At 48.2% G+C, this 12,871-nt stretch overlaps 1 protein-coding gene across 1 annotated transcript; it reads left to right on the top strand.

Moving 5' to 3' along the window:
* Nucleotides 1-926: 926 nt before the first annotated feature.
* On the top strand, nucleotides 927-7,836 carry MSX2 (msh homeobox 2). Its single transcript, XM_080627094.1, has 2 exons — nucleotides 927-2,738; nucleotides 6,419-7,836. The coding sequence occupies exons 1-2, from the start codon at nucleotides 2,384-2,386 to the stop codon at nucleotides 6,841-6,843; spliced, it is 780 nt and encodes a 259-aa protein (XP_080483220.1). The 5' UTR covers nucleotides 927-2,383; the 3' UTR covers nucleotides 6,844-7,836.
* The last annotated feature ends 5,035 nt before the right edge of the window (nucleotides 7,837-12,871 follow it).

Genomic DNA, 12,871 nt, shown 5'->3' with positions numbered 1-12,871 from the left:
AGCAGCCCCACAATGGTTTTCTATGGGCAGTGCATTGTTCTTGACACACATGCATTGTTCCTTCATGTCCATCAATTCTCATTTACTTGTCACGGTGCAGGAAGCATGGAGAAGGGAAAGGAAAGGTGGGGGGGGGACAAGAAGGACAAACTCAACCCCACTGCAACTGCAGAGCTTGCAAGGCCCAGGCTGGTCAGCTCTAGTCCTGCATCTCTCTGTGTCTCCCAGCAAAGAGATGAGCTCTGTGGGGAAAGAGAAATGACAAACTGAGGATGGAAAGGGTAGCTGGAGAGGCGTCAGCTTGTGGGATCAATTATTTTCACCCCTAGAGAAAATCTGAAATCAGGGTTCTGCTTCCTAAGATGTTGCAGGCTTCCTCAGCCAAGTTAGTTGAGCTGAGGCAGTGAAAGGCATCAGTTCTCTTGCTTGCCTTTAATCCTTAACCCATCAAGGTCTGCAGTAACACTGCCAGCAATCAGTAATGAGTGTGCAAACCCTACCATTAGTCCCACTGATGAGTGGGATTTTGTAACATGGTTTCTCATATGCATCCTCCCACACTCCTTCCCACACTGCGATCGCATGCCCTGGTCCCAATTTGATATCCGTGGCACCAGGCAAGATGCTATCAGGGCTAGGGTGGCTCAGATACTTTTTGACAGACCTGGGGGAAGTTGAATGACCGAGGATGTAAGGGGTTGGGAGGAACCCCTGGGCTCAGCGTTGTGCACTCAGTACAGCCACATCATTGAGGTGAGCTCTGGCCTGGCCTGGGCAGAGGAACATGGCCCAGGGAAAGTCCACACCGGACCAATTCCTCCCCCAAAATCGGCCCCCAGACTGCCCTCTATGAAAGGCTATAATCACCCAGGCTGTGGAAGGAGTGAGAAGTTGTGATATGTGTTAGCAGGACTGGGTACTTCAAAGACTGCTGCATGGGCTGGCAGGAAAGTCAGGAGTCCAAACTGAGCACAAGATGAACTAGGGAAATCCTATGTTTTCTGGAAGGAACATAACCAAAACTGCTCAAGAAGCAGAGTTCTGTAGCCGTCCAGGATGGAGCCTACTGCTTTGTTTGAGCTGCCCCTCAAGTTAGGGCCTGGGCCGAGGAGCTGCACTGCACAGCCCCAGACCTGCGCAAATGCACTGCTGCCTTCTCAGAGTAGTTTGGGGTTTGGAGTCTCAGTTATAAATTTTAACACCAAAAGGGCTCCAAAACTTTGCTTTTTCTGAACGTTAAACAAAAAAAAAAAAAAAAAAAAAAGAAAGAAACTAGAGAAAGTTGCGGGCACAGCATAAAATAATGCCTGGCATAAGATTAAAATAATTATGAAAAAATAAATATGTATATGCTTTTATCAGCGGGGTAATTAGAAACGCTTTATAAAGGATACTCTTTATTCATACCACTGGTAGGAAGTCAAAAAGTGAGAGAATCGCTTTCATTGTACAAGATATGCCTCTTAATTAAGGGCTGCGTGCCCCTAATTTATTAAAGCTCATCTATTCATCACGTGTATAATCGACGCTGGAAAAAAAAACCAAATAATTACAGTGTAACCTCTGCACGTGGTTTTGCCCGGCTTGAGTCCTGCTGCGGAGGAAACGCAAACACCCTCCCCCCCCCAAAAAAAAAAAAAACCTATTTCGGCTGAAAATCGAGCAGCGCGGCAGAGGCGCCCGCGTCCCCCCAGGGGGGCTCTGTCCGCTCCGGGGTGCAGCACCCCGCGCCACCCTCGGCAAAGATCCCGTTTGGGGGACGCGGCGAGGCCCGGACAAGCCCCGCTCTGGGGAGGGCGGCGGGGATGGGTCGCGGCGGTAGCCGGTGGGGCGGCGGGAGGAGCCGGGCCGGCGGCGAGAGGAGGCAGAGCCGTGATCTTCTAAAGTTTCCTCTTCGCCTGATGATCATCATCAGCCGAAATTACCCCCGCGGCTTTTTTTTTCTCTTGCTTCTTTTTCGTTCCTTGCCTTGCTGTGATTACAGCCCTGGACGGTTCCTTAATAGCACAACTCCGCTGGCTGCCCGTGTCATTAACTCCTAATTCATTTCGGGGGAAGGGGGGAACTCCCCAAACAAAATAACCCCGAAAAAAAGAGAAGAAAAATAATAAAAAGGAAAATAAAAAAAGTGATTTGGCCCCGCCCCCCCGCTCCCGAGCCAATAGCATGAGTCACCCCGTGACGTCAGGCCCCAGCGCGGGTTCTGATTGGTCCGTGGGGCGTCCACACTGCTTCCCAAAGGAGGAAAGCGCCGGGGAGCCCAGAGGGGGGAAAAGGGGGGCGGCCCCGCAGAGCCTCACTCGCGCAGTCTCCGCGCAGGGCCCGGCAGAGGCGCAGCGCAGCTCCCCGGGCGGCCCCGCTCCAGCCTCCCTCCGCTCCCGTGATGGCTTCTCCTTCCAAGGCGAAGGAGGTTTTCTCCTCCGACGAGGAGGGCCCGTCGGCCGGCACCGAGGAGCACCACAAAGTCAAGGTGTCCAGCTTGCCTTTCAGCGTGGAAGCCCTCATGTCCGACAAGAAACCCCCCAAGGAGCTGCCGCTGTCCGCGGCGGGGAGCAGCGCCGACGGGGCGGCCGTGGGCACCTCCAGGAACCTGCTGCTGCCGGGCCACGGTTCCCGGGACGCGCACACCCCCCCGGGGGCGCTTACAAAAACCTTCGACACCGCCTCGGTCAAATCGGAGAACTCGGAGGACGGCACGTCCTGGATCCAAGAAGCGGGGAGATACTCCCCTCCGCCAAGTGAGTGGCCGGGGAAGTGGCGTCGGGGGCTCGCGGGCGGCCAGGGAGGGCAGGCGGGCACGGCTCCGGCCGGGAGCTCCGAGCACCAAACTCGGGCAGCGCAGCTGCTGGGGTGCCGAACCCGTCTGTGGCAGGCTGGACATATACATATATAAGTATATACTATTTTATGTACGTATTCATAGTTATGCATGCGATTTTTATAAGTATATTACATATTTCTTCATTTATATGTTGTATTTATATATATACAGTTGTATACTTACATACCTATGTATGTATATAAGCATATAATGCTTTTAAAACCATAGAAAGTTCAGGAGCTACTAGGGACTAGCTCCCTTTCCTGACACACGGCTCACTGGCTGCCACTTCGTCCATTTATGTTCTCCCGTTGCCACGAGAATTGGGAATTTTTCTCTCGACTCCAAACGTTACAAAGCAAACTCTTAAAGTCGGGAATTGTTACTTCCAGCCTTGCGCGCTTTCTGCGCGCCGGGTCCTGCCGCGGTCTCCTCTGGCACGGGTGGTTGCTTCTCTCGCTCTTTGAATGCTGTCTGTCAAGAGTTTCCCGAGCTGGGCCCGACCTCTTTATCCCTGGATGTCTCCCGACCGTGTTCCCACCGCTTTAAGGACAGGCAATCAGTAGATGACAGGTCACCTCTTCAGCCTTTGGGCTGCTGGAGCTGCGCTGCTGGGTCTGTGCCGAGCTGCGTTCTGCTTTCGGTGATAAACCTTTAAAAAAGGGGGAAAAAATAAATCAATCTCTTTTACAAATAAAAATACACAAAGCTAACTACAGGAAAAGGTGAGATCCTCAGCCCGGCGGTACTACGTTTTCTGCCCACCGCCAAAAGCCTTGGCGGCTGTACACCTGCATTAGCACATCGATTCACTCTGTTCTGCATCCCCGACATATCCGCTGTAAATTAAATGTATTTATTTAAGTCGGTAACTTTACAGACGCTAACTGTTGATCCGGACAATCTCGCAGAATTTATTTCTGTGAACTAATACTGCGGGAAGGAAATTTAGTTCTATTGCAGCTCCTCCTTTGGTTTTTTTTTTTTTTTTTTTTTGGTTTTTTTTTTTTTTTTTTACAATCGTTTCGATTTGGCTTTCAGCCACTTCCTTTCCTTTGCGATAACCCCGAATTAATTTGATTTCTGACGTGCTGGGAGAGAGCCCGGGAGAGGCCCCGGGAGGAAGGCAGCTTGCCCCTGTCATTCCCTGCATAGCTCCTGTTTGCGATTTTTACCCTCAGTATGCTGGAAATTGCGTAAAGAAGCGTGTGCTCCTACCCGGACCCCTCCTCTAAACTGCTCAAAATTCTAGACTTAGGCACGGCCTAGTCTTCTCCTGATACATTTCTCTTTTTCCCCTTCGGAATTTCTCCTTTTTCTTTATTCAGATCGATGGTTCAGAGATCTGAAAAATAGCTTTGTACAGAACTTAGGCAGTTCAGGTCCGGTGTTTCCAGCGGGGTTTGGGGTTAATAATGGCGATCGGAGAAGGGAAGGTCCTTCGGCCTAAACCATTTTTCCTCCTTCCCCCCCACCCCTTCCCTGCCGTCGGGCCCTTCGGAGCCGGTGTGACAGCGAGATGCACTGACTGGTTCCCCTGCGAAAAGCCCGTCTGCCCGTGGAGGGTTTGACATTAGAAGCAGCTCCTCGATTTATTATTATAAATATTACAAGCGGGATGAACTGGGCAAAGAGCTGAGCAATACGGAGAGGGAGCTAAAGCGATGATTTTGGCCAGAAACGGAGGTTAACCAGGGAAGAGGAAAAAAAAAAAAAAAAAAAATCAAAAAAGCAACCAAACCCAGGGAAACAAATCACTGTGGCGAGTACTTGGGGACTAGCACGGGATAGACGCAGTTACGGGGTCTGCGGCGGAGACGACGGTCCCTGCTTCTTATCATTGTTTGGCAGTCCCTTGGAGGACGGCGGGTGAAGAAGCCCATGAAGACTCGGGGTGTATTCCGGGGGTAAATTCTTGTCTGAGATTTAATATAAAAGCGTGTTTTTGCCGTTCCTGCGCCCAGAGCCGGGGAAGTGCTGGAACGGGACGCGATCGCCGGAGCCATAGGCTGCCTCGTAAATAAACCCCTTCTGGCCTGGATGAGCAGGAGCTTCTCTTAGCCGGGACTTTAGAGAGCTTCTCTTGGAGAAAAGGTTGCCTTTTACAAAGAGAGTGTGGAAATGCGGGGTTACCGATAGTGAATTTAGGGTATATTTAGTGTAGTTTTAGTTTAGTGCAGTTTTAGGAGTGAACCAATTGTCATGGTGAGCCCCTTGATTGTTAAAATGCCTTCTTGTGATCATAAGATGGTATTTGACAACTTGTTTTCTAAGAGGACTTTATTTTTCGCTTTCAGTATCTAGAAGAAGAGTAAGAAGGGTTTAACCTTTTCCCGCTGTAGCTGTTTTCTCCCTCCCCTTTCTGAACTTTTGAACACTTTCCTCGTGGGATTAATTTTTAATTGCATGATAAACACTTAAACTGCTTCGTGGTGCTGTCTATTTTTAAAAAGAGCAAAGTGAAAGGAGCCCAGAAAACGCGACGTGCAAATACTGACGAGCATTTGAAGCAGATTGCAGCATGTGTAAAATTCAACAGCCTCTTAAGGGTGGCCTGTGTGTCATTTTTCTGGATCAAGCTGGGGAGCCAGGGTGACTTGTCATATGCACTGAGAGTGATTTGGAACACAGCAAATAAGTCACGCTTTTCAAGTCAGCCACACGCTTTTTAATTATTCTTTAGCTTGCAAAACTATTAGTGAAATGAAAAGTTAATCCAAAGTGAAGTCAGCGATGTGCCATCCCGGGCACATGTGCCTAACCTGGCTGGGGTTACAAGGCAAGTACAAACGGTAGGAGGTTTCCTGACTTGTACTGGCTACAGATGCTACAGTTATTGGTTTGTTCTGGGGGTTTTGTTTTGGTTTTGAATAGGCAAAAGTCGTAATAGCAAAATGCTGAATGAAATGTGCGCTGCTTTTTTATTTAAGTTTTTTTATACTTGTTGAAAATCAGAAGATGCCTTGAAAAGTTATTAAGCAGAGGAAAAACTTGCTCTCGAAGAAGAAATTGCAAGAAAAATGCCCAGGTATCTAAACCACAAAAGTTATCAGACCCACTTTTTCAGCTGACAGAAAAATAGATAGGGTTGACTTGTTGCTCTTGGTGGAGAAATTCTGAAGTGGAGCTGAGCTTGTCTTTTGTACTGCTGCAAGAGATTCACTTTCATGAATCTCCTGCTTTTACAGATAGGTTTGTCCCGTGCTTTGCTAGAGTTACTCTTCCAGTTCTGCAGCTGCCAAGGCAGCTGTTTTGTGTGCTTTAGACCCCTGTGATGTGACTCCTAAAGTGACCGGCTCTGTGTGTATCTGGGAATCCTTTGTGCCCTCTTTGCCTACAAGCTGTCATTTTGAAATTGCTGAGGAAAGATTTCACTTCCCAGGACATCTGCTCTAGTCCTGTGAACACAAGTTTGGCCAGAAAAAACGCTTTCCATAGCCACTTGCAGAAAAATCCCCTGTTTTGAGGGTATCATCTGGTGAGACAGTTCCTTCACATACCCCTCCCTCCTAACCTCAGCCCTATCAAGCACAGCATCTCTCCAGAGCACCCAAGTCTCCCTGCTTTTGTGATAACCGGCCTTTCCCTTCCTTGCAGGACATCTGAGCCCCACTGCCTGCACCCTGAGGAAGCACAAGACGAATAGGAAGCCCCGAACCCCATTCACCACTTCCCAGCTGCTGGCTCTGGAGCGCAAGTTCCGCCAGAAGCAGTATCTGTCCATCGCCGAGAGAGCCGAGTTCTCCAGCTCCCTCAACCTCACAGAGACCCAGGTCAAAATCTGGTTCCAGAATCGGAGGGCCAAGGCCAAGAGACTGCAGGAGGCTGAGCTAGAGAAGCTCAAAATGGCAGCAAAGCCCATGTTGCCATCGGGGTTCAGCCTCCCTTTCCCCATCAACTCTCCCATCCAGGCTGCCTCACTGTATGGAACATCCTATCCTTTTCACAGACCTGTGCTTCCTATCCCACCTGTTGGACTCTATGCTACTCCTGTTGGATATAGCATGTATCACTTATCCTAAGAAGATCAGAAAGACAAAGTGACAGTGAGACAGACTTCTTGCTGGATCATGTCCAACCCTGAGAAGGCAGTACCCCAACCAGTACTGGCCGTTTCTTCTGCACGCTTCTATCTGCCATCCTGAGTGTACGGGAGTTTGCGTTAGCAAAGCAAGGCATCCTGTATGCTACGGGTTGGGCGTCTTCTGAGAGTGCTCTGAGTGCTCAGAGTCTGATCCTCAAAGAAAAAAAATATGTAAAAATGAACAAAAAAAGGATAAAAAATTGAGGAAATGTAGGGGGGTTATACAGTGCACATAAAACTAGAATAAAAAGGAATGGGCGAAAAAGCAATCTCATCTTATGGAGGCTAATATTTCCCAATGCCTTCCTGATGAGGCCCAGCATACGTTTAAAGTAAGAGGGGTGCAAACCCTAAACCCACACTCTAAGTTGCCATTACTTAATATGGGGGCAGCGGGGGAGGGAAATAAAAAGGAATAATCAAGGTTTGGTTGTTTGGGTTTTGTTTTCGTTGTTTGTTATTTTTTTTTTTTTTAAAGAAAGCAGAGCCCTTAGCTAGAGACACCGTGTAAATAGAAACTAGACCCAGTAGAGCCTGAGTGAAGTTCAGAGCCAGCAGGTTCCTGCGTTTTTGGGGGTAAGAAAAAATTTCACACCCCAAACCTCGACAAATGTTTTCAACAAGATGAGCATCAGGGCCTCTAAATGTAGAGTGCAGCTTTATCCACCATTGGCTCCTGTAATGCCTTTATCTGTATAAATAGCTTCAGTGTTTGTAAAGCACTGTGAGGGGAGGTAAAGTGCAAGGGAGGGTTATTAGGCAGTCTGGTCTTTATCTCTTCCTATTGGCATGCTTAGAAATTTTTGGCTACAGCCAGGTAGTCTTGGCTCTGCAATGCTCTTTGAAAACCAGGAGAGAAGGAAGGAAGCTTTCTGGGGAAAGAAGATTGTGGGTTGTTTCCACAGTGGTGGAGAGCAAAGGATTGCGGAACACTTCTGGGAGATGTTTGGGGTTTTTTATTAGTATTTGCAACAGTCTGTGTTGAATAGAAGAAGCCCTGAGTCTTCCTCTCCTTCCCTTGCTGAGGATGCCAATGTGACTCATGCTTCAAGCCCTTTTTAGGTGAGATCCAGGTATCACAAACAAACAACTCTACTGGTAGAATGGTGGGGTGCCAAGAGACTGCGTAACCTGCCTGTCCCCGTGGGAGCTCCTCGAGCGCTGGCAGTGTCTTCCCCAGGCTTCTCCTTATAACTATTGTATTATATGTATTACTTTTGCTAAACTTTGTGAGAAAGTTACTCCAAAGGCTGTGGAGCACTGAAGCCAGAGCTTCTCCTGGATTTATTTTCTTAGCATGTTGTTCTGGAAGAAAGAAAGAAGCAAAACAAAACAAAAAAAGAGAAAAATTTAAAAAGCCACGAGATTTTGCTGGTTTTGGTTTGTTTTGACCCAGGCAGTGTTACTGCCTGGGACCCACTATAGATGAACTTTCCCTCTCTCTCCTCCTCACCCCAATCTTCCATTATAGGAAAGTCCCTTTGAAAGGGATGTCTTGTACAATTTTATATATTTTATTGAAGATTTATTATTTCTTATCTCTTATTTCAAATTAAATTAAAAAAGAAAAAACATGTTTAATTGTGTGTGGGTCTCTTAGCGTTTGGAGTTCTTTAAAAGGTAACTTCTCTGTGTGTGTGTTTTGCACTGCTGGGTCAAGTTCAAAGGAACGTTTGGGTTGCCTTTATGATTATTTCCCCTTTCTGAATCTGAATTAAAGCCAAATTTGCAGCACATGAAGATGAATTGCAAGTCAACAATTCAAAGTCGAAAGCCAAACCTTTTATGAGGTTTCCTTGTTTTTAACAACCACTTTTAGGCGCCTCTGTTCTTTACAACATCATACTCCGGTGATGTTTCCATCACTTTTCTTAGCTCGTGTACCTTTCTTGCTCAGGACTCTCTTTCTGACTTGCCTTTCCATTGTCTTCAAATCTGTGCTTCAGTAGGTGGCTAGCCTCAACCCCTGCGGCATTTGAGGGTCTTGTCATACAGAGAAGATCTATCAGGCCCCTGCAATAGATGACCTTTGAAGGTCCCTTCCAACCCAAACTGTTCTATGATTCTATGAATACTTCTGTGTAGTGGCACTGCGAGGCTCCCATGTGCTGCCAACGCATGGTTTTGGGAGCAGCCTCATATGCTGCCCCGGGAGCAGGTGCCAGAGCACTCACCCCGGCCTTTCTGGTGAGGGTGGCTGGAGAGAGTTACTCGGATCAGAGGGGTATCCAGGAAGTCGGGGTAGTTTACCATGTTACACCCAAGTCCCCTGCTACACCAGTGTAAATTTTGTTGTAGGAGGCTTGGAGTGACACTTGGCATCTCACATGGAGAAAAAGGTGCGTTTGCTCTGTGGAAGCAGATGAACTCGAATGTGCTTCCAATGCACAGAGGAGAGCTTTCCCCCAGCATCCGAGAGCAGATCGCTCTCTCAACGGGCAGCTCCGCGGCCCGAGGGTGCACCCGATTCCCCGGGTGGGCTGAGCAGCCGCGCTCTGCACCCGGCAGCTCCGGCCTCTGCGGTGCGGGGAGGGAAAGTGCAGTGGGGGGAGGACACCTCCCGAGCTGGGCTGTGGGGAGTGGGCTGCGGCTCGGGATCCTAGGGCATCGCTCATCATACCCTGCTCGCCTGTCTCCCGGCTCCTAAATAAAACTCATGTTAATCTTCCCGCTTCTCAACTGTAGGGAACAAAGCTGGGGGAATCTAATCGCCACGCAGACTTTTCACATTAGCATTTACTGCCACATAAAAACCGGAGACACCCGCTTCTTTCTCGGGCTCACTTTCTTCGAAGGGCTCTCACCCCAGCTCTGGGGCAGGGGCAGTTATTCCTCGTCCCTACATTCCCTGCCCGATTGTCCGAGGGCTGGGCAGGTTATAAATAAACCAGCGGTACATTTTAACCTTCGGCATAAATCAGCTGTGTCAGGGATTACAGCTAAATCTTTTCGCTGGAAATTCTTTGAGCGCAGGAGCTTTGTGTGTGTTATGATAGATCCTTAAATGGATACAGATTTATTGCAGAACACAAGGGTGTTGAAGGAAAAGCTTCCAAATCTCGGTTACAACCTCTGTTATGGGAAAGGCAGGACGGATCCATGACACCATCCCCGAGCTTGCGGATGGCATGACGATTCACCCTGCGCCCATTATTAACTTGTTCCAATTAAAGCCTTCAGAAAGGCCGAGTTAATTGAGTATTATATTTTATTAGGAGGGAGGTGTCAAGCTTTACTCATGAGACTTCATCATCGGCCTAATGGGAGCTGCCCCGCGGGCAGATCTGTAACTGAATAAATTACAGCAAGGCAGGGAAATCAGAATGCTAACATTAAAAGCGATGCACTTACCGAAATTCCTCCTCCACTTTCGCAAGAGGCTGTGGAGGTGTGGCTTTAATTAGTTATTTTAATGCAAAGTTAAATTGTTCCCAAAGTATTTTCTGACACAAAGCAGATGCGATGATTAGAAATTGAGTGAGACTGAAAGGAGTTGGCATCTGTTCCAGGTACATCTATATATTTTAAATTCCCAATAGAAAGTGAAAAATAATTACAGCAATAAATAATAAACATTAAAAACAACACGATAAATTATCCCGATCCTTAAAATCCCGACTTGCTGAACGGCGGCTCAGGCCAGCCGGGCACAGAGCGGCTCCCCCGGGACCTTAATTCACGAGGTATGGATTTGTTGACATAAACAGGAATGGGCTTTCTGACCGGCTACGGCCCAGCGCTCATTTCCTAAAGCCACGGGCGCTCGGAGCCTGCATTTCATGTTGTCACGTTGCCTTGTCAAACCCCGGAATTCCTGCGTTTTACGTGGAAGGAGTTAAAACTCGCTGGCTGCTGCGCGTCTCTCAGCCGCATCCCCGAAAGCGAAGGGGTTGGATTTTCGCCGGGAGCCCCTCGGTGAAGCCGGGGGCAGCGGAGACCTAAAGGGCTGTACCGTGGGGATGGAGCTGCCCCCGGCCGGGCACCGGCTCTGGGGAAACTCCGTGCCGCGGGAGCTCTGCGCAGGAGCGGGCACCTGCTCCGCTAATCCCGGCCCGGGGAGAGCCCGGGGAGACCAGGAGGGGTCCGGGGGGCGCAGCTCGGCTCCGGGCCGGCAGGTCTGGGTGGTTGGCAGCGTCTACTCCCCCCCGCCCGGCCCCAGCGCGGTCTTCTCGGCGCGGGCACCGCTGCACCGGGGCTATGCGTACGCGCACACACATCGCTATAGAGGTGAGATGAACATCGGCAGTTTCCATACAGTGCTAGTATGCATAGCTACAATAGTGCCCGATGTGCGCAAACCTTTTGAAGGGGCTTGAAGGAATTTATGGGGTGAGCTGGGAGCCCACGAAGGGCAGGATGGGGTGGATGACGCAGAACGAGCCACCCATCCGAGAAGCGCCCAGCTCCTCAGGGCTGCGGAAGAGGCCTCAGGCCGCGCACTCTTCCTCGCTGCGCGCAGCTCCCGCGCAAGGAGCATGAGAGTCTGCGATGCAGCGGCAGTGGATGCAGCTCAAGGCTGTTTGGATAGGGAACTTAACAGTTTTCTTTCTCTAAAGCATATTTTCCCCGGTGTTTATCCGCAGTTTAATAGCCCCGCAGACTAACGCGTATCTCGCGCTCTTTAAATATATATATATGTAAAATCATTAAAAGGGAAAAAAAATCCACAAATAAACATGAAACAACGCTCCACAGTGTGACTGTATTTCTCTCGTGCCCATGATCACTGACCAGCACGGAGAGTTAAAATAAACCTTTTCCCGGGGTCAGTTCTTGAAATTCCCGCACTTTCGGCAGTGCCAACATCCTTTGCGGAGAAAGTCTGTCTCTCAAAATAAAAACCAAGTGGTTATTCTGAATTTTTTTTCCCCTTTCCAGAGCAGGAGGTGAATGTTTTCCAGTGAAAGGCATTAAGAATCTCAGGGAAAAGCTCATCCCCGCACCGAGAACCCCAGGAACGAAGCTCTACGCGGTTCACGGTCCCTTTCTGTGCCGGCCGCCAGCTCGGCGAGTGGGTGACTTCGGGGCTCGTCTTGCTGTTGAGCGTTTTTGGTTTGACTTGGTTATGAGTTCTTTAGTCCCTCGATGCGTGTTTCCCACCGTAATCCATAAGGTATTTGGCGGGTGCTACCAGCAGTTCCCAACTAGTTGCACGAAAGGAATCAAAATCTTTCCATCCATTATATTTCAGTCTTTTAACACCAGAGCAATTCTACCCCTGCTGTTTTAGTGGAAATACCGGTCTATAAAGCTCCAACTGCGGTATATTTTAAAATGCTACTATTTTTTTAAAAGGGGATTGGAATAATTCTGCTTTGCTTGGGAAGGAAAAGTCTCAAGCAATGTACGCACGATTAATGTTTTATAACACTGTTCAAGGAAATTAAAAACATTCTGTGATACTCTTACTGTGAAGGCAGGACTTTTTTGGCAAAATGCTCTGTATATGTATTTCTTAGATTGCTGTGTTTTGAATAAGCAAGAATCTCGTAAAGAAAAAAACATGTTCCTTAAAAGTATGCGCTACCCGTTTTATTAAACTGATTATGCCAGCGTTCAGCTCTAAGTTTGTTTTAAGTAGGAATATCTTCCCAGACGTGTAATGGATTGCTTGAAAACAGAATTCTTTGCTTTTTAATGACCTGCAATGGCCAATTCATTTCAACTCCGCTTATCAAGGTGCTGTGTTAAATAACAAACCGGTTCTTGAAAACAAAAAAGTCATAATGAAAAATAAGCAGTCAGAATAATCTCCCATCTCCGAGCCAAAAAAAAATGCAATAAAATTAATTTAAGACTGTCAAAACATCAAAGCTGAGAAAAGGAGCTGCTAAAATAATGTCTCTTGATAAGGAAATAATAAAAACACACCAAAAAATGTCTACTCAATAAACTCCACTGGATTTGGGGGTCTGTGCTATATTTTATTTGGTGATGAAAGCACTTTGATGTCACTGTATTCCAAA

Source organism: Psittacula echo (genome assembly GCF_963264785.1).
Source record: "Psittacula echo genome assembly, chromosome: 11".
Lineage (NCBI taxonomy): Eukaryota > Metazoa > Chordata > Aves > Psittaciformes > Psittacidae > Psittacula > Psittacula echo.
Note: the sequence above shows the minus strand (reverse complement) of the source record. Positions and strands in the feature narration are given on the sequence as shown.